This window comes from Anser anser, assembly GCF_964211835.1.
Source record: "Anser anser genome assembly, chromosome: 22".
Classification (NCBI taxonomy): Eukaryota; Metazoa; Chordata; class Aves; order Anseriformes; family Anatidae; genus Anser; species Anser anser.
Genome location: NC_139743.1, coordinates 8,745,207 through 8,766,218, shown reverse-complemented (window position 1 = coordinate 8,766,218; position 21,012 = coordinate 8,745,207). Strand labels below are relative to the sequence as shown.

General features: G+C 46.8%; 1 protein-coding gene across 8 annotated transcripts in view; it reads left to right on the top strand.

Moving 5' to 3' along the window:
• Window positions 1-21,012, top strand: part of FLI1 (Fli-1 proto-oncogene, ETS transcription factor) — an 88,777-nt gene that overhangs the window by 9,146 nt on the left and 58,619 nt on the right. The window contains exon 1 of one of the 8 annotated variants that reach the window (XM_083808102.1): window positions 2,029-2,288. The exons of 4 other annotated variants lie outside the window; for them this stretch is intronic. Coding sequence is in view for 2 of the 4 variants with exons in the window: in XM_083808097.1 (XP_083664223.1) it covers window positions 3,890-3,907 (18 nt within the window). In the remaining 2 variants the exon portion in view is untranslated. Of the gene's footprint in view, window positions 1-2,028; window positions 2,289-3,321; window positions 3,908-21,012 lie in introns of those variants that run through there. 3 more of the 8 variants (XM_083808101.1, XM_083808097.1, XM_083808100.1) reach the window with 3 other exon arrangements.

Here is a 21,012-nt window from a genome sequence, read left to right as displayed (position 1 = left end):
CGGGCGTGGAACTGGATCCTGGGGCTCCCCTCTGTGAGCCCCGGCTGGGGCGAGCGGGCCCAGCTGCTGCTGCTGGGGAAGGAGGGCGAAACAAGCCACCCCCTTCCCCTCCTCCGAAAAGAATATTCCTAACCTGCAGCTGAGGCCCGAGGTTTTCGTTATGCCTGTTCCTACGGAATAACTAGATGGTTTTAACTCGAAAATGACGAGCACTAATCCCGCGTGAATTATAGGCAGAAAATGCGCATCTCTGAGGTTATGTACTCCCGTGAAAGACCGGCAGTGAACTACACGGAGGGGTTAACTCCTTTGATACTGGATGTGAGATAGCCTTGACTCCCTCCCGTGTGGCCTTATTAATTTCAGTGGGATCTCACCAAACCCGGCGTTTTCACCTTCTTTGGGTGAGGCTGCAGTCACCGTAACTCAATTATAAGGACGAAGAGAGGAGGTGGGGGCATGCCAAGCGCTTGAGATCAGTACTGAAACAATTAAAAACTCCGGACGAGAATTTCGTTTCATTCATAAGCGCAGTTAAAAAATAATAATCGAGGAGCAACTGATTTCTACCAGCCTGTCCCAATGTAAGCATTTGAAATCTTCCGTGGTTGCCAAGATCAAATGGTTTTCCAGATGTCTGGTGGTAACCACATTAAACGGCTCACAATTCCTTTGCTGTACATACATATGCATCCAAAAGCGGAGCATCAGCTGCGTCGCCCCGCCAGGTCCTGCTCGCCCGGCTTTGCTCCCCGGCAGTCGCCGGGCGATCACCTAGCGTGGCTCAGAGCCTGGCGCACGGAGTTTTGTTTCAGGAATATTGCAGCCTTTCCCCAAAGGTTTGCGATAACTTCAAGGTTTTTTGTTTTGTTCTGTTTTTAAAGGGGGTGGGAGATGAAGCAAAGGCTCTGTCGTTACATTATTTGGGAGGCAAATAGCAGATTGTTCAGCTTGTCTGTTACAGCGTTCAACCACTTCGCTCGCCACCTGATCTCTTGCACTTTTCACAAATCTTTTGTGAGACCAAACGCAAGAGGTAAAGCAGGGAACACCCCGATGGATCCAGTCTAGGTGACCCAACGGGCTTCATTCTGAGGCATCCTCAGACATGCAAAATAAGTCCCTGGGGGTCCTGGTGCCCGTCTGGCAATAAAATGCGGAGTCGGGCTCCTAAAACACCCCTGGGTGGGACGGAGGGGTCTGCCCGACATCCGCCGCTCTCTGGGAGCACCGGGAGCGACGGCGGGCGCTGCGCTGGGTCCCGCAGCGGGCGGTGGGAGGCAGGACGCCGGGCTCCCCCCCGACCCCGCACCTTCAGGGGGTTTCTGGCTGCGGCTCGCGGCTCCCCGCCTCTCCCAGCCCGAGCGAGACCTGCCGGGCACGCAGCCCACGAACAAAACGCCCCGCGAGGTCCGCGGAGGACGGAGGCTCCTTTCCACGGTGTTTCCCCCCTGCCTTTCGCGGTCGGGATCCTCAGCCTGTCCTTTCCCTCACCCCCCAGCCCTGTTGTTTTTCGGGGCTGGTGGAGAGCGCTGTCTAGAGAGGAAACCATTTGGGTTTTGAAAGGATGCGTTTCACTCTTCCCTTTAACCTCTTGCTTTTCTGGTTGCTGCGGCCATGTGGTGAGGCTGAAGGGGGAGTGGAGAAGAGAGTGGCTGCGGGGGGGAGAGAGCGGGGAGGGAAAGAGAGAAAGAGTAACGGGGACAGCAAAGGGTTAAGCGTGATTTCTTTTAATTGAACTCCAGTTCTTGTGGCCCTAGGCAAGGGGGGACCTGACCCCGCTAGCAGCATCCAGATGTGCTGCTCCCCGGGGACCCCGCGCAGCCCCCTGCCTTGTGAACCGGCGGGGGAGGAGCGGGGGGGCCCGGGCTGTCCCCTCTGCCCCCCTCTGCCTTCACCTCCCGGCTGCAGGCGGCCTCAGTCGCTGGCAAGCAGCAAGCCGAAAGCTCCAGGTCTGGTCACGTTCAGCCCCGTGTCTGCATCTGAACTCCCAAATTGTAGCTGAATTGATGAGGCTAATTTCGGAGGAGGGGGGAGGGCGGGGAGGGAGGGGCGAGGGGAATCTACGGCTCTCTCCTGCCAGCTTCGGGCTTGGAGAAATAAAGTATTAATAAGGCATCTCTGCCGCAGCCGAGTAGAAACACTAGTGGCATTATTGCATTTCCCTTTTGGAAGGGGCGGGTGCAGAATAACTTTGGATATAATTTTGATTGCCCCCCACCCCGCCCCGTGGTTGGACTAAAGACGGGGGGAAACAAAAAGCCTGGACACAACTGGCACTGGACAAGGTAATGCTCTCCACCGAGAGATCTGAAGTTCAGGAGTGCCCTCCTGCCTTGACACTTTCTTTCTTGGCTTCACCCTCCCTGTTTTACACCCTCTGCGCTTCTCCTCGGGCTGCAGCGGTTTGCAGAAGTGGGGAATAAAGGACGCCCAGAGCGTTGCATGATGTGTTCCGCTGCTCGCTGCTTGTTATTTTTGCAGGGGGGGAAGTGGAGCTGGACAGGCGCGTATTGTCTCCTTTCCTCGGGTCCTTGGGAGGGTTTCAGCCTCGTCCGGAAAAAGGAAAGCGCGTTTCTTTTCTGGCGATCGCTCCCGTTTGAATGAAAGGCAGAATCGCACGTCAGGGCTCACCAGGTCGAAAAAGAGATTTAAAGGCTGCTGTGTTGGGTCGGTTTGACTGCAGTGCCCATTCTGACACGAAATTTCAGGTGTTCTGACAATTAATGTGTTTTTTTGATTTTTTTTACCTTCTTCTTCTTCTTTTGTTTTTCTTGTCTGAGTGGGGTTTTAACAGCTTAGCAAGGAACTGGTCTTGAGAGAGGAGGCTGGAAAAGGTGCTCCCAGCCCCCGAAATAAATGGATGGGGACCCGCTGATCTGAGGTCTGTGTGATTAGCAGCCCGATATCCCAGCCGTGAGATGACTGAGAGTGAAGGGGACAGGGGTGAAAGTGGACAAGAGCTTCCACGTTTCCTGCAGCCCCATTTCCAGCGTGGCTTTAATTGCTGGAGTCATTTGTCTGTCCTGCATTACTGCGCTCACCGCTCCTTTCTGGCAGCAGCGGACCCCGGCTCACGCTCCCTCCTGCGAGCCCTGCCTGGGGCGGGCGTGAAGAGGGGCCACGTTACGTTTTAAATACCTTTTAATCGTCTGGCTTTTCTTTATATTTCTTTCTCTCTCTCTCTCTTTTTTTTTTTTTTTTTTTTTTTTTCCCCTCTCTCCCTGCGTGCTCCGACTGAGCTGTATTTACGGTTTTCTTCCCTTCGTTTTTGCCTGTGACTGGAAAACGCATTAATAAAAAAATCTGTGGGAAGAGACGGAAATTCAGTGAGTCAGGCTAAAGCTGCTCCAGCCAAAAGAAAAAAAAAAAGGCAAAAAACATGTTAAACTAAACTGTGGGATGACACAGTGCTCGCTAATACGGGCTGGGGTGCAAGGCAAGGTCTCCGTCGTGCTGGCTGCGCTAGCGACAAACAAGAGCTGACAGAGGTAGCTATTGTTCTGCCCCTTCTTATCTAAATGGAGCAAATATCCTGTATGTAAAATATATATATATTTTGATCAAGAAGGCAGGACCAGCGGAGAGACGAAAGTTTCCTCCTCGAGTGACTTCACTTCCCAAAATTAGCAGAAAAAAACGTTTCATCCGGTTAACTGTCTCTTTTTCGCTCTGCTGCAACAACCAAAGTTAAAAAAAGAGAGGCAGAGAGAGCGAGGGAGGGAGAGGGAGAGAGCCGGAGAGGGGATAAGCGGAGGAAAGTAAAATCACTGGGAGGACACAGAAAAGTGAAAGAGGGAGAAGAATAACGGCTTCAGGAGGCTTCGGTTGCAGGCTAAACCGGGTCAATGTGTGGAATATTGCTGGTACCGGCTGGAAGTTATTCTAGATGGACGGCACTATTAAGGTAAGGGCAGCAGGGGCTGGGGGGCCGGGGGCCGGCTCCGGCCGGGCCCTCTCCTCCCGCTCTGCCGGCCGGGGCTCTCCCACCCTCCCGGGGCTCTCCCACCCTCCCCTCCCTCCCCTCCCTCCCCTCCCCTCCGTCCCCTCCCCGGCGCTCGGGGGCTCCGCGGCGGGGCTCGGAGGGCCCCCGGGAGCTGCCCGGCTCGGCGGAGCGGCAGTGACAGCTCCTGGCCCCCGGCTGCCAGCCCCCGGGGCCGCCGGGCGCCGCCAGGGGGGCGGCTGGGGCCGGCGGGGCTCGGAGCCGCCTGCCCCCGGCGGTTCCATGTCAGCCGGCTCTGATTTCCTCGCCTGGCCCTGCCCGAAGCGCGCTGCTGGCTCTGCTGGTGCGTTGCCTCTAGCAGTTTTGGGGGGAGAGCGAGAGACCGGGCGGTTTGGAGGGGAAACATCACCCTAGCTTGGGGCGAGGCAGCGGGAAGGGGAAGCAAAGAGTGTGGCAAAAAAACCACGAACATAACCAACCTCTGGTGGCCTTGAGCAAGCGAGGACTCTGCTGGGACGCTGCTGAGAATTGTTCCCCCTCCCTTTACCCCCACCAAACCAGCCGGTCCTCCGGCCTTTGCAAAGATGAACCCAGCCTTCGCCAAGTCCCTCGAGGTGCCTCGTGCCGTTTCCCAAAGCCCAGGCAGCAGCGGGTACACAGCGGGTACACTTCCTTGCTTTGGGGGACCCTTGTGCAATTCGTACGGGCTCTTCTTGAGGGAGCGCTGTAGCGCAGGGCAGCTCGAACAGAGCAGCCTTGGAGCGAGAGACTCTGTGGGTGTGTTTGGGTTGGAGGATTTCGAAAGATGCCTATCGCCTGGGTGGGGTGTTGATCTCTTCTTAAAAGTCTTTTTTTTTTTTTTTTTTTTTTTTTTTTGCTGACCTGGGGAGAAAGAAGCTGCAAACTGGCAGGAACTGAAACTTTCTCCTTTACATTTCAGCTTGTGACAAGTGCACTGTTTGGAAGGGTCTCAAGAGAAGGGGGGAGGGAAGGAGATGGGCAGGAAGAGAAAATGGAAAGAGGAAAGAAAGAGGGAATGAAAGAGGGAAATGTCAGACAGGAGGAGAGGAAGCAGGAACATTGAAAGCACAAAATTTGGGAGGTATGGCAGGAATAAGGCACGTCTCCCCTACCACCTCTTCAACTCTGTAGCAAAAGTAACCCAGGCCTCAGTCAGGATATGTTTAGTGCACCGCAACCTTCTTTGATTTGTGAAGCCCTAAATATTGCACAGTGAAAGTGCAGAAATTTCCCATCTGCACGTTTGCTGCAGTGCACACATGGACCCGCTTTTCTTCGCAGGCCACGAGCCCCCCTGCAGCATCCTCTGAAAGGTGCTGCAGTGTTGCCATGGCCCAGGGAGACCACGGTGCCTACTGGGAGCTCCTCCTCCCCCCTGTCACCCTGCGTGGCAAAGTGGTGTCGCTGTCACCCCCAGCCCCCTGCTCAGGAGATGAGGAACTGCGACGCCTTGCAGCTAGGCCCGCAGTCATGCTGGGGAGGCTGTGGCGAAAGGAGGAACTCAGCCGCATCCTGGGTCACTGCCCCAGCTCCTGGATCTGCCCGCTGACAGCTGAGCGGCCTTTTGTTGTGTATTGCTGCTTCACTTGTAGTCCAGAAAACATTTGGCTGTCGGAGCTAAGAGAGGTGGGATCCTGGTACATTGGAGTCTCATCTTGGGGCCACTGAGCAATTCAGGGGTCATCAGCAACTTGCTGCAGATCCCCGTCTCCTGTTGAGCTCCTCCTGTAACTTACCACTTCTCTGCACTTTGCACAAGTGGTTGAAAGCTCCTGTAGTGCCCTCAGGATTAGAGGAGATTTCTTGCAAATTTTCTTGCTGGGGAGGAACGAGTGGTTTCCAGGGAGTGTCAGACCCATGCACTGGCAGATTTGCTGCAGTTTACCACCGAAAGGAAGGGGTTAGGCCACCTTGCCTGACTTCTCTCAGGTGAAGGGCAATGAGAGAGGATGTGGCTTGAGATGCTTCAATGTTTTTAATGTGCTGAGCTCTCTATATAATCTGTGCCTCAGGGTAGATTTGCTAAATTCTAGGACATAGTAAACAAACCTGTACTGTATTCAGGAGACAGCAATTTAGAAGCAGTCGTACCCTTCAGGTACCTCTTCTGAAGGCTGTAAGCACCGCTTTCTCTCAAAGCTGTGCACTCCGTCTGGGAAATAATATGGCAGAAAAGATGCACATAGATGACAAAGATGGCAAGAAAAACAGAGGAAAAAGTTCTTTTGTTATTTAGATCAAGAGCACGCTGAGGGGGCAGATGAAATTGTGTGCAGGCATGGTTCAGAAGTACTTCACCCACGAACTGAAATATACCTGGCTGTGTAGAAGGCAGTGCTGTGCAGCTCTGAGCAGAAATGTTCGAGGGGTACACCTTGCAGCTGATTGCCTTCCTGAGCTGTGTGAAGATGACAAGTGACAGTATTTTCTTCAGTCTGTGCAAAACTCTTCCATGGACTAATTGCTTTAATTGAGCCAAGGACTTGCACACTTGACCGATGTAGAAGGAGCCTGAGTCCAGTCTACTATAAAAATGCCTCCCTTCACCCTGTAGTCCACAGTGCTGGGCCTGTACTTGCCTCTTAATCTTTTTATGCCATTCAGAAAGAGCTTGGACAGCAGACTTTCTGATGGCTGGTGTTGTATAAGTGGCATAATTTAACTATAAAACTGCCCAGTTGCAGGGTGACTTTGTAATAAATGGGTAGTTCTGCTGTAGCCTTGAGCTGTCTTAAGGGCTCACTGCGTGCTCCCGGGGAAGCAGAGTGCGGCTGGAGGATAGATGTGGTCAGGATGATCCTGGTCTACACTTGCATCCTCTGTGGACACCCTGCGCAAATGTGAGTTGAAGTTGTCAGGGTTCTTTACCCCACAGCTCAGGGAATGTCAAGCACATACAGAGATATTAGGGGGGATCCTCTCCGGACTGTAAGTCTTCTTTCACCGTCATGGCATGGCTTACGTCACGTCTGGCATTGCTGAGCCAGCGCACCAGCTCCAGAATGTATCTTTATTTCTTCACAAATAATTATGTATTGCGAGGGGAGTTATTTTAGATCACTTGCTGAGGTGGTGGGAGGCAATTTTTGCTGCATTCTTCAAATAATCTGTTTAATACCTGACATGGGAGTTGGAGTGGCTGGTTTGAAAAGTGACCTCTACAGCGATGCATTAAGGTCTTTTCTGCAGAAAGAAGTGCAGCAAATCTTTATTTTTATTAATTCATTTCCATATTAATTCCACATTCTGTGAACAACACTTGCAGAAGATGATTAGGAGCCAAAGAAACCGATGACGGTTTATGTTTGGATTAATTTTAAATAATTATAATATTTTTGTTGTATGCCTCCAGACACTTCAAATCACGTTCTGCTTTGACTTAATTCACATTGTGTTTTGGGGGTTTGGGTTTTTATTGCCTCAAATTAAATCAAAAAAGGGTACATCTAATGTCAACAAGATGCCCATGCGTGGACTTCCTCACAATAACAAATAGCGTGGTTTCAAACTGGTTTAATTGTTTCAGTTCCACTTTACATGTGGACTATAATTAATTTAAAAAAATAAGCTTGCCCAAGCCTAAATGTTAATAATAAATAATAATAATAAATAAAAAAGCACAGTTTGTAACTGCTGCCTTCATACTGTGAAAATATGTTTATCCTTATGCTCTGGACATAAGAGAGAGACCATCTGAAGGACATTCAGTGAACATTTTGCATTACCAAAGTAGATGACAACTATACTTGTCTCTTTTTCTTTCCATGAGAAGACAACTTATGTGCTGGTGTTGCTATAGCGAAGGGTGGGGTAGGGTTTCTATTGCAATCACTGTTTCTTGTCATTCGTGAACTGTAGGCGTTCGCTCTTGTCCTGAAACTTGGCCATCAAGATCTTGAACTAAGAACATGTTTCCTTTTTGGGCCAGTTTAAATGTCTGTTTTGCCATTTTTAAATTGCCCTGGCTTTGGCCTTTTAGAGATGGCCTTTCCTGGCAACAAGGCATTGACTCGCAGGGCAAGAGTCTCCAGAAAGAAAAAACTCCACACAGATGTTTATTCACTGCAGGCTTTCCATGTTGCTGTCCCTCAAAAGCAGTTTTGAAGAAAACCATCTGAAATGTCCAAGGCATAAATTCTTTGTTCCCTGGGGACCAAAGCAGGCTCGCTGCTCAGGTGACATATATATCGCATGACGGCTTCCTAAGACACAACAGTAAAAAGCTGTTAGAAATGTTTGACAATTGGCATATTTTCATAGTGCTACTTCTTTTACTGCTTCGTTTTCCCTCAGCAATGTGTGTGCAAATGCATGCCCTCTGCCTCAGTACGAGCTCGTGATCGTGCCGTCGTGCCGGGTGCTGCTGACTCGAGGTGATCAGCACTAACTCCCGTTTGCTACGCGAGTAAAGCACTGGGGAAGTCTTTCCAGAGTCTGTAAACTGAGTAGCTCTGTTGCTCTGTACTAGAATTGCTCCTGCTATGGGAAGGAAGATTAGTCTGAAACAAACCTAATACACAACAAAACAGCACAGCTGCTTAGATTTTAGGCACTTGGGGTTTCACTCAGAAGCTTTAAAGAGGTGCTGAGAGCGTCGTAGAGCGTTGTCTCTGCACGACTGTGGATTTTACCCTAACAGGATGTGGTCACTTTGAGTAGTAGCATGCATGTCCTGAGGATTTCATGCTTTTATTTTAGTTATTTATTTTAATTTCGTGATACTCCTGCTGTAAGCTGGAGGGAGGTCCAGCTTCTATGACTCCTTGCAGCATTTCTTCTACGGAGAAAGTTGCTGGAGTCTTAGTGTGAAAGAGTACAACTCTTCATTAGACTACTATGAGAAAGGGGCAGAAATCAAGAGGAGCAATGAGTAAGGTTGCACTTCACACCTCACCAAAGTAAGGCCTTAGATGACATGCTGATAAAGTGAGGTATACTGGGGGAAGGGCATTTATAGCAATTTTTGCAGAAACAACAGTTTATTCTCTTCAGGCCTCTCCTTCTGCTTTTAAAGAAGGCTTTCCTCTTGATTTCAGTTCACATCTCAGAAGGATCAGCCCTAGAACTTATGAACATGTAACTGCATGACATGGAACATCTTCCAGGCTTTTTCTCCCTGTAAAACATCAGTGCATGAAGTTCTTCCACAGTGCCCCGTAGATTGCCTTTGAAAAATGAAAGTTTCTTATTCTGCGTGAGTTTACTCAACTACTTAATGAAAGACCCTGTGTCCCACCTCAGTGCAAACATGCACAAGCAGGAAAATTAAAGGAGCCGAGGGAGCCTTAACTTCAGATTTGTAGACATTTGTGGGTTTGCTAGACACCTCACATTGCAGAAACATGGTGTTAGTGCTGGAGCAAGCATGAATGTGTGCAGGGCTTGCCTAGAAGAGACAGGTCTAATATTTTAAGTTTAAGGTCTACAACTTGGTTTGAAGCCAGCTTTTCCCCCAAATGTAAAATTCTCTTTAGATCTTTTGTTCTGAATTGAACAACAGATCCATTTCCAGTGTCTGCGCCTCTCCTGCTCTCATGCACATGTGAACATGAGCACACAATGCATGCATAGCACTGGTGGGTAAACAGAGCTGCTTGGAGTGCACTTCTCGGGTTGTACAGAGTCTTGTCGTACTTCCACGGGTGATGCCTAAGTACACTTTCTGAGTGAACAAATGTTTTCTTACAAGACTGTGGGTGCATATTTATAGCTGTTTTTGAAAGTAAGGACTAAAATATCACAATGCAAATGTGGTTTTCTGCCTTCTTTTGGAAATAATTTGCCTGATGGCAGACCCAAGTCATTGCTAACCTGCATGCTGTGTCATCGCAGACCCTGGGCAGCCAGGTTGCCGATCAACCTAAGTGCCAACCTAAGCTGAGCTGGTATATACAGCAACAGGACAGGAAAATGCATAATTTACTTCACTGAGCTCCAACTATCAAGTCTTCAGAATGTAAATGCATCTACAGTTTATTTTCTTTCTTTCTCTCATTACCCAGGCCACATAATTACTGATGCGTAACTACACAGCTAGTAACACTGATCTAGAAACAGGTCTCTTGTAGTAAAGCCACAAACGTTACCTCCCTCCTCCCCCACCTCCGCTACCAAAAGATTTTCCTTTAGCTGTAAGACAGAGACCTAAACAAAAGGGATATATGTTACCGTATATTACTGCTGAATACATTTAAGTCTGTCCCAATAAACCTTTTGTTTCTCAAGTGACAAACAACACCAAAGGTAAAACTTGGAAATAATGACCTGACAGGGACCATCAGAATTTGATAACAGAGATATTTTAATGTGTCTAACTCTGGTTTGCTTCCATGTTTTGAAGTCAGAGCCCTAAAAATGGGCACATAAGTGCACATTTACCTAAGCAACCAGTTTCATTTGTAAAGCTCTCATTATCTTTTGAAGGTAACTGTTCCCTCTGAAAACCACGCTGCTTTCTATGTGCTTAACGAAGCATTTTGATTCTATATGGAAACATGTTAAGATTTACACAGCTGGTTAAGGGGCATTGAATATACAACTCTTGCTGGAAACAGGTGGGAGAAGTAAGGCTAAATCCCCCAGACATCTTGCCCTTGCTTCTCCTCAGCATTGGCATGATGCTGTAAAAAATGACCCTGACTCTTCAGGTGTATCAAGCATTCTTTCTTTTTCTGATTTTTTTCTAAAACGCAGTTCAGAAACAGAGCTCAGTAGAAGCTCCTGCAGTAAATGCCATGGATATAGCTAAGCTTACTGCTTTATTTGCACGTGTCTTGTTCCTGTTCTTCCAGCATAGATTAACCCAGCGATCAACCCACAATAGGGCTGTAAAGGAGCAAGCAACAATTAAAAGAAAAAAAGTGTAACACCCCCCTCTCCAAGCCAACAAAGCTGCACACCAGGAACTGAACGTTAGGGTATTGGCCCACGCTTGTCAATCATGCAGAGTGGGTGAAAATAACATAACGGGCAGGAGAGCCTTTAATTAGTCATTTGCTGATTTCTCACTCAGCAAAAACCTGCCCTTCTTAACTAATGCTGGTTTTGATCTGAGGGGAGGAGACAAATCAACAAGAATACAGTTTTTTAAGTTGGTCGATGAGTGAAAAAAAGAAACTGGAGTAAGGTATGGTGGGGTCAGTGGAGGGCGTGGTGGGTTGGGGAAACCAATTTCTGTATGATGAGAAAAGTCTTATTTGAACATTTTTATAGCAGCTTGCTTTCAAACAAGAAGATAAGGAAGAGATTAAGAGATGTTAAAGCACCATTTCTACAGCTAAACACAGGCTTTGGCTCTCTGGTTTCTTCTGAATAGCTCTTCTTGTTGTTCCAAGCTTGATTGACTTATAACTGCATCTGAACCAACCTCACATCAGTTCCTTTTTATCAGCCAAAGTGAGACTTCCTGTGCTCCACAGTCTGGTTTCCTGATGTGTTTCCTTTTTCCTTTTAGCAGAACAAAGGAAGCTGTAACTCCTCCACTGCTCCTGTTCCAAATCTCCTTGGGACTTTGTATAATGTTAGCATCGAACATTTGCCTTTTATTTTTTCTGCCCTGACTCTGAGTCAGGCTGCCTAGAGTGATAGTGCCCTCTTCATATCTATTTGAGTTTTGCATTGCCAACTGCAGAGGGGCAAGAACTTTGTTGCCGAAATGAAGCCACTTCCAGAGTAGCAGCTGCCATGCTCTAGTCTACAAAAAAAAAAAAAAAAAGGAAAATTGCAGCAAAGAACCCTGCATTTTAGTAGAGAGACAGGGTTTTTAATGTTGTGGTATAGCAAACAATCAGGTGTTGAGATCTCATTGATCTGCACAGGCTTGTATGTGTGAGCATATTTGCTATTTGAACTTGGGACTGGAATTTTGTGTCCTGAAATATGTAGGCCACTGTCAGAAATGCTTCCCAAAATATTTACACATATACAGTACAAATGGCATTGCCCTGGTATTTACTGGAACTGGCAGCCCTAAACATTTTAACAGGAATGATTCTCTTAAACATCTGCACTGATTGATACTCTTTCCTTCCAACTCTTTTCCCCTTCACTGGTACAAGCCTGCGGTTTTATTTCATACTTGTCAATTGGATTAGGAACATACTATTGATATGAAGGATTCTACACAAAATCCAAATCATCCCATGCAGTAAGGAGCCAGTCGCTTGGGAAAGCACCACTTTTCCACAGCTAGAGCACCCCACCCAGATGACAAGTCTACTGTTTTGCTGAGATGCACCATGCCTTCATAATCTTTGCATGTCAGACGTGATGCTTATTCTTTATAAGAATCACAAGTTCACGGTGATTTAAATCTTAGGCGTTATTCGAGATGCTTGATCTCGTGCATGCTCTACAGTAACTTGTCTTCTTGTTCAGAAAAAGTAATGTGATCTCAGATCAGGACCAAGTAGATGCCTATAAGAATGCTCCTGAATGCAACTAAAAGGGGCTAGTAAAGTGTAGAGCAGACCAAAGTGCAAATACGGGCCTGATTTTTAGAAATATACACTGAGTATCTTCAAATTCCCACTGAAATTGGTGCAATTTGTTCATGCTCACAGTTTATCCATTTATCCAAGCCACCAGAGTTCAGCAGGCTTAAAGAGAGGAAGGGCAAAACCGCAACCTGCACTGCCTGTTGTCCGTCTGCATGTGGCACAAAGTGAATTTGCCAGTTCAGCCTCTGCAGACAGGTAGCTTGTGTCCAAGGTTCATTTATTCAGATCACCAACATTCAGGAATGGCAGAATACGGATTAAGACTAAAGTAGTGGACTTGGCCTGTTTTCTGTATATGTCCTAATCTACACGGTGCGTATACCTAAAAGAGACAGGCAGTGGTTAAAATAGACTGAAACAGCCGGGGGTTAGCGCACCACACCAGCTAACAAGAAAGCAGAGTTGCCAGGGGGCTCTGCTCACCCCAGCCTAACAGAGGAGCAGGATCTATGTTACTTAAAGCAAGGAAAAGAACAAACATCATTGCCTTCCTACAGAACTGCCTTTCTGCAGGTTTCAGAGTACAGATTTGAGGTTTTCTCATGTAATAACAAAATCCTATGCGTTTATATTGAAAAGTGTAATTTTTTTATCACACAATTTTGGATTACACAGGAAAAGGTAACAGAAAATTATATCCCTTCTGTAAAATACAGGGAAAAATCAAGGAAGTTTAGCCTTTTCTCCTGTGTTCTGTTTATGGAACAATTTCTATACAGTCTAATTCAATTTCTATGAAAACTCCACTGATTTAATCCCTGTTAAATTCTGAGGATTTGTCCATCAGGGTCGTGTTGCAGATCAGCCTCTGGGACGGACTCCTGATTAGAACCAGAAGTCGTGACTCGTATGCTCGATTCCGTGTATTATGGTAGATGTCCCTAGAGGCTCCCACCAAGATGAGGCATGGCACGAAGATGGAGTAGGAGCCCATAATCTAAACAGGCAAAGGAAAAAAAGAAAAAAAAAGAAAAAGAAAGAAAGAAAGAAAGAAAGAAAGAAAGAAAAAAGCTAGGAGATGAAATATAGGAAGAAACTGGTCCTGGTCACTCAACAAGTCAGCATTAGGGACACAAAGGGTCCTGGTGGCCATCCACACATCCCTGGCTGTAGAATTGCCATGGCATTTGTAGAAGAGGGCGGACCTTACGCACCCTTTCAGGAGCTTTGAAAGGGAAGTTTTACTGCTGCTACACAGAAAAATCACTGGAGTCAGAAACTGCTGATATACATACAGGCTCAAAAGCCAGATAGATCACTATTTATAAATTGATCCCAAAAGAGTGAAAGTCATTTGGAGCAGTTACTAAAGTTGCTGTGGGTGGTTTTGATGCATACTGAGAATCTACGCTACAGTCTGTGTGACTCCCGGTCCTTCAGAGATGGTGTGCTGCAGCCAGAATAATTTTTCTAATAATGACATTCCTAATACGAAGTTGCTGGTAAAATTCATATGACATGTATGGTAATGTTCTTCCTTCGTTAGATCTAACATATGCATGTATATCTTCCAACAGAACAAATACTACATTTTAGCGATATTTCTGAGAGACATAGATGAATACATTTGACTTCGTCAGAACCAACCAGATTTAAAATAGGCATGCACTGAAGTGATTTGCTAGCTCAAGGCAAAAATTCTCAGTATCATCTTGCAAATATTACCCAACTTGTCTGTTAAGACTCCACTCTGACAAGAGAAGGAATGATCTTACATTAAGAGAGGAACCGATGCCCAGAAAAAAGCAGTGTGTTTTATCAGGATCTGGGGTGGTTTTAATTGAACCTATTTCTTCCGAATCCCAATTTCTACCAGACAAGTGTGCGTGCAATTTGTGTGTGCTACATTTTATCCGAGTGATCGTGAATTCCCTTGTGACACTAAGATTGTACTTGAAATCTGAGACGTCTCTAGTAAGCCGAAGGGAAACTGCTACCATTCCGGTGGCACATGGCCCAAACTCCAGCTCCTCGCAGTCCTGCTGCAGACTGAGCGTCTGCGCAGAATCTCACACTACACTGCTTTTGTGCTGAAAACTTCCCTCTCATTGCATGAAGTAGAAGAAGGGGCATGGCCAGATCCAGGCTGAAAAGTGTTCCTTCTTACCTATACAGAAATTTCATAAAGGAAGACAGGGAGTAGGCCTTGCCAGGCTCCCTTCTAATTCTAGTCTTTTCCTGAACAGCAGCTCTACCCTCCTGTCCTCTCTTTGACAATGATACCGAGTCCTCTGGATTTTGAGTAATGTTATAGGGAAGGCTGTGTAAAAAATGTACCAGATGACACTTACTGGGTAGGAAAAGGCTATATCCACTTTGCCTCGGAGCCCCAACAAACTCATGCCCGGGACGCACGGTTTTTGCACGTTGGTATTAAAGATGAGATTGGTTTCTGTCCACTTCACTGGTTTCTGCAGGGCTTCCCGAACCCAGCCTTGTGCTTATAGGAATCCTTTGCCTTCGCAGCACTTCCAGAGCAGTGGGCAAAGGTTTTAAGAGATGGATAGAGTTCGTCCCTCTTAGAAAAAGAAAGCATGCCACTGATGTTCAAGCTTGCTTGCAGTGATGCTTTTTCAATTCCTCTGGATCTACACCACCGTATCTGAGAGTAGACGTTTTCTCATTCTCACAGAATATGGGGTGGTCATGAAAGGATGAAATAAGCTTGCAGTCAGTTCCCTGCTTTTCACTTTTGGGATTCTCATATGTCATCTCTACCTCAGGAAGGATGTAGTTATGGTTGATCATTAGTGTTATGAATTATTTGTGCTACAGTAGTGCCTAGTGACCAGATGGGTCTCTGTTGTGCTATGCACTCTATGTAACAAGAGATTCTTCTTCTAAATTCCTTAGGAGTGAAGAAAAGTTAAGGCACTTAATTTCAACTCCAGAGTGGAAGCAATTCTTGAGCTGAGTCCACTCTGCTGTCAGACATGACCGTGCTCTGTGATTCCTTTCACAAACTCCTCAAGGTGTCTGTAAAGGATGGATGTATTTTCTTTCCCCCACTACTGCTCCCCACCGGAAAGGACATCTATAACTTCCTCATTCTGATGTTTAAATACATTCTTCTGATTTTGAACTATTTGCTCCTGACTGATTTATACCTTTTGTCTCTCACACCAGCACTGTCTATGAGCTTTCCCTTCCCTGATATTCTGCTCCCTGTGTAGTTACAGACCACTGCCATGCTGCTCTCAGTCTTTGTTTAGCTGGGATAAACAAAAATCTTCTAATCTTTTTTATCAACACCCTTTCTCTGGTTATTCCTTAGCCCTCAGCTGCACCTGTTCCCATCTGAGTTTGCCTTTTCTCAGCATTAGTCACAGGGGCAGCACACGGTGTTCCTAGTGCCTGGCCTTAACACACAGTGGAAGAACCCTCCCTGATGCAATTCTGGGTTTTTGTGATGACATTTTTTTTTTTCCTTTTTTTCCTCCTGGTGAGTCAGAAAAGTCTGTGAGCAGTTAATTCACTCCAGTCTTTGTCCTCAGCAGTGCCCAGCCTGGTTCAGTTAGTTGCTCTGCCACAGGTTTCCTGTACGAGTTTAGGCATTTCACTTCATCTCTCTGTATCTCAGTTTCTCATCTGTAGAGGTAAGCAAATGCTTCCTTTCTTCTCTACCTTGTCGGGTTGATTTGGGGTAGATGCTCTTACAAGGTGGGACAGACTTAGTTTACTCATGTGCAGCAGCAACAACGATCTCGGTGCAGGCATGTCCTGCTTGCCGTGTTATGAACAGAAAGAAACCCAGTGGTTCTTGCCATTAGGCTCTTTATAAATATTCAGCAGCTTTCTACAATGTTCCTGAGATGTGCATCGCTAACTGGTTTTTGGGTCATGCACCTATTCGTAATGTGGGTTTGCGGCATTGCAGCTGTGGCGGGCACGCATGCTTTCCCTTAGATCAAAGACCATTAGGAGCAGTCCAGAAGGAGTTAGAGGGGTGTGAAGTCCAATAGGTTTTCCAGATATTTTCAGCAAATGCCCTGCACTGCCTGGTGAAGGAGTCCAGCAGAGTACGTGCATGCGCCTGTGAAGCTGCTCCATTGATTCATACACAGAGTGCACGCACACAGCTAAAATTTCAACTAGGCCTAAATACCAGATGGTTTCTTACATAAGCCAAACTTTTATGGGTTTTAAAATATAGCAGCCACTCCACGGTCAGGACCCTGCTCTGATTGTCTATTTCTTCCATTGATTTCTTACCCTCTCTTTCATACTTCTGCAGCTTTAGGATTGGTCGTTTCAAAACTAGCAGCTGCAGACTTACAAAAAAAAAAAAAAAAAAAAGAATTAATTAATTAAAATAACCCTAAACCACAGAAACCCTACTTTGCAAGCAGCACTTTTCTCACCAAGCACTGTTCTGTGCCAGCCCGAAGAAGGAGGAGGGGCCGGAGGCTGGCTGACATGGCATGCAACGTGTTTGGAAACGTGCGATGTGGAAGGTGTGTGTACACCAGCAGAGAGACGAAGAGTTGGCCTCAGAGTGACTGAGGTCTGTGCAGCAAGGCCGAAGGAGCAGAAAGAGAGCAGGCTCTCTCTTTTGTGCAGAGAAAAGAAATCCCTCCCATCCCGACAGACCATTCCCCCAAATGCTGCCCAAGGCTTTCTTTACCCAGTCACGGCATGAGTGACACCCGCTGTTTTCAGGTCCTGAGGACTCAGCTTTGTTGAGATCAGCCCCCATGGTAGGAAGGTACATGCTCTTGTCCTGCCTCTTCTGCTGCACAAGAGCCCCCCTTGCAAACATTTACATCTCAGTTCCATGGAAAAGGTGCATCTCCTCCTTCGCGTCTCCTCTGCCTTGCACGTGCACACGTTCACAAACACACGAGTGCTCACAGATGCTCAGAGTGCTTCTCTAGGAATGTAACTGTTTGGAATGAACTGTACCGAGGTGTTAGGTTGTGTCTGCAAATGAGTTTTGTTCGTGGAGCAGCATTTGATGCAGGTAGTGTCAGCGCATGCCGTGTTTAGTGATGGAAGGCTCAATGAATGTGTAACATATTAAGTAAACAAAGTGCTTTGGGGTATCATCAGCTGCAGTGGATAAAAGGATTACACGTCTCTCCTGCAGTTTAAGTGGCAAATTAAATTGATGGAGCTAAGGAAACAGCTGAAAGATGGATCAGGCAATGCTGATTTTATACGTACACATACACGTACACGTACACATACACATGCACGTATCTTTTATACACTTGCTACTCCATTGACTCCATCAGAACTGACCTGGATTCAAACTGGGGTCAGTGGGGCAAGCAGGTCTAGGTGACTCTCACTGCAGATTTCTGTAGCACTGCCCACATAAAATGCTTCAAAAGTCATTTTGCAGGACAAGTCCTTGATCCTAATCTTTAATCTGAATCCCTCTTTTACTAAGCCCATTACTGAAGCAATATGGATTCATGCAGCTACGTACCTGCGTACGTACAGGTTATTTTATCCAGAGCTGACAGGGCATTGAAGGGGGCAGGACTGCCAGCTCCCATCCCCTGAGGGAATCCTACAGAGGACCTCCGAAAGATAGTTTTGCTGTTAGAGTAACAACTGTGTTAGACAAAAACAAAACAAAACAAAACAAAAAAAACACCACCACCAAACTTTGGTGCTTACAACACGAGATTATGCTCCAGGTCACCCGACTTCCATTCCTGGCACTGCCAGGGACTTTCTGTATGACCGTGGGACGCCACCAAAGTGTCAGGCAGGAGGGGCCATTCCCTGCTGCTGTCTTGCCTCCCTAGACCTTGAGCTCTTTGGAGCAGGAGCCGTCCTCTGGAGTGCATTTGCCCAGTGCTAGCGCAGTGGCAACTTGAGGTTTACTCCTTCTGAGTCAGGCTGTGGAGTATTTCGGCAGGAGTCATGTCCAAGATGTGCATTTGGTTATTTGCTCTTTGTTATGACTAACTTAATGGGTTATGTAAATAAGAGTACTACTAAGGAGAAACATGTTCGGAAACCTGAAATTATCTGTAACAAAGTTTTCTTAGCATCTCAGATCATAATCAGACATCTATTATTTCGTAAAAAGATAAAGAGGAAAGATCTCTCATCTGGTATCTGCTCTGCTCAGCAGATAACAATCACACTCACATGTCCCTTCTTTCAAAAAAGCTACACTTTTTGAAGAATGCTCTTCAGTAATTAGAGCAGAAGCCTGCAAGTGGAGTTTCCTGGGATTTATTCCTCTTTCTTACACAGAGACCCTGAGCAAATCATCAGAGCTTTCTGTTCCTTAATTTTCCTAACTGTAAAATAATAATAGCTAACGCTCTTCAGAGGTAAGGCTGAACACTGACAAATCATCACAAAGAGCATTGTACGCCCTGGATAAAAAATGATAAAGGTGCCTAGAATGTCAACAGAAAAACCTCTCTGAGATAAAGCTCAAAGCATTCAGATGCACAAGATGGGTTGTTTGCAACTAGGAAAGGAGAAACACTATTTATAGGACCTAAAATATTCTATTAATTTATGAAAAGGTAAAAAAAAAAAAAAAAAGGAAAAAAAGTCTCTGCTCTGAAGCCCATATAACTTAGAATTGCATTAGCAGAAATTTCTTGTGGCATGCATGGCAGCGAGCTGGTACAGTTGCATGCCCTCAGCACGAGCAGAGGGCTGGCAGCTGCACCCCACCTCTGCGTTTCCAGAAGCCTGGGGGAGAGCAGAAGCCATCGTGTGTTCAGTGCTACACACACTCAGGGACACTTCTTCTCATTCCAGCCCTGATAACGAAAGATGAAAAGGTCATGTTAGCTGTGGGTTGCTTTTCCTGAGCAGAAAGGTATGTAACGTGTGCACGTAAAGCACAAAAAATCCCTGCTCTGATGATCTGATTAAAAGCCTCTGATGAGCAGCAGCAGGGCAGCAGCGTACCGAGGGGGCTCTCACCCGCTCGCCCTGCCCTTGCTGCCTGCTCACCAAGTCGCTCTCAGCGCCGTTATTGTTTGCTTTCGGCCTGCTGAGACAGGTGCAAATCTGCTTCCAGATCACACTTGGATACGTGGCAGGCAAATTTTCATTAGAGGCTGCAACAACAAGAAACAGCTCTTGTCTCTCAATGCTCTATAGAAGTGGGAACCTCTTCTGCATGCACCTGACGGTGTCCGCGAGCAGGGCGCAGCGCCGGGGTTGCTAAGGACAAGTGCTTTCCAGCCGGCGGGGGGAGAGGGGGAGGTTTGCACCGTTTTGTCTTGTTAGACAGTCATTTAGCAAGTGCCATTCGTTGCAAGCTGATTCTTAAAAAACAAAGGGGAGAGAAAATGCAGTTAAAATGAGTTTTGTCTTTGGAGCAGGCTCAGAGCCTTCCCCCGTTTCATGGAACCCCAGAGTGCGGTTGGGTGTGGGGGTGTTGCAGTAGTGGAAACCCTGAGCGCGGATGTTAACATTTTACTTAAAGAGGCCGGTTCTTTGCTCATCCTTATAAAGAGATGCAGAAGGTAAATAACAGAATGCACAACATCGGCCAGACAGGCAAGCCAAGGCACAGGAGGTCTGACAGGATCATTCACATGTTTTTCTGGGCATAAGCGTTAACCTGTGTCGGACAAGTGCCTGTAACTTACTTGGTCAAGGGCACACAGTAATTACTTGGTGCAGGAGCTATGAACCATACCTTGAAGTGCAGGCCTTCTCTGCCCAGGCATACTGTAGGGGAATGAGGCAGGGTGAAAGTTAAGCAGGATGGAATGAATTTGTAGAAGCACTGGGAAATTCAGGTACATAGCTGATCACGACCAGCTGGAGCTTCAGTTGTTTTAAGCCCATCTTAGTAAAGGTAATGAAGAAAGCCTGGTTTTGGGCTCCTGTATTTTTAGATGGACAATTATACTGCAGATTAGGTGAGCAATGGAGAGCAGAGCTCCAAGGTAAACACCACACGTGGGAAGAGGCATATGACCCGAGTAACCCAGAGAAACAAGTGAGTTACCCCTGCAGAAAGTGAGCAGGGGAAGCTTTTGCACCAACCCAAAGGCTAAAAGGTCAGCCCTGGGTTTAGGCTTAAATGCTTTTCCTCTGTCAAAAAAGACCTGAGGAATCTGAGGTGCAACTCAGCTGAGAAGAGAGATGAGGCAGGTGAAAGCAGCAAACAAGACCAGTGCAGTTGTGAGCTGCCTCTGCATTAATACCCCCGTGTCGCCAGGCTGGGCTCACAATAAACACTCGGTGTGATACAAGTGCACGTGTCAGAAGACAATTTAGTTCTGGATACCACATGGCCAGAGAGGCTTTGAGAAATAACAGCGTACAAAAGAGAAGCAAGACACAGGACAGTGTGGGACTAATTGACTGCTGTAGGAGGACTGAAAGAGAAATGCTGGATGACATGGCCAGCTCTGGTGGTATTTGGTTTTCATCTGGAAAGCCTGAATCGCATTCTAATTACATAAGAATCTCAAGTTTTAGTTGGTAGAAGTGTACTTTATCAGCTTGCTTGCTGGAAAAATAAACCATAATAAGGCACACTGTGCAGGCTTGTACTGTGGGCAGCCCTGCCTCGAGGTTAAGACACGAGCTGGCAAGGGGTTTGGAAGGCAT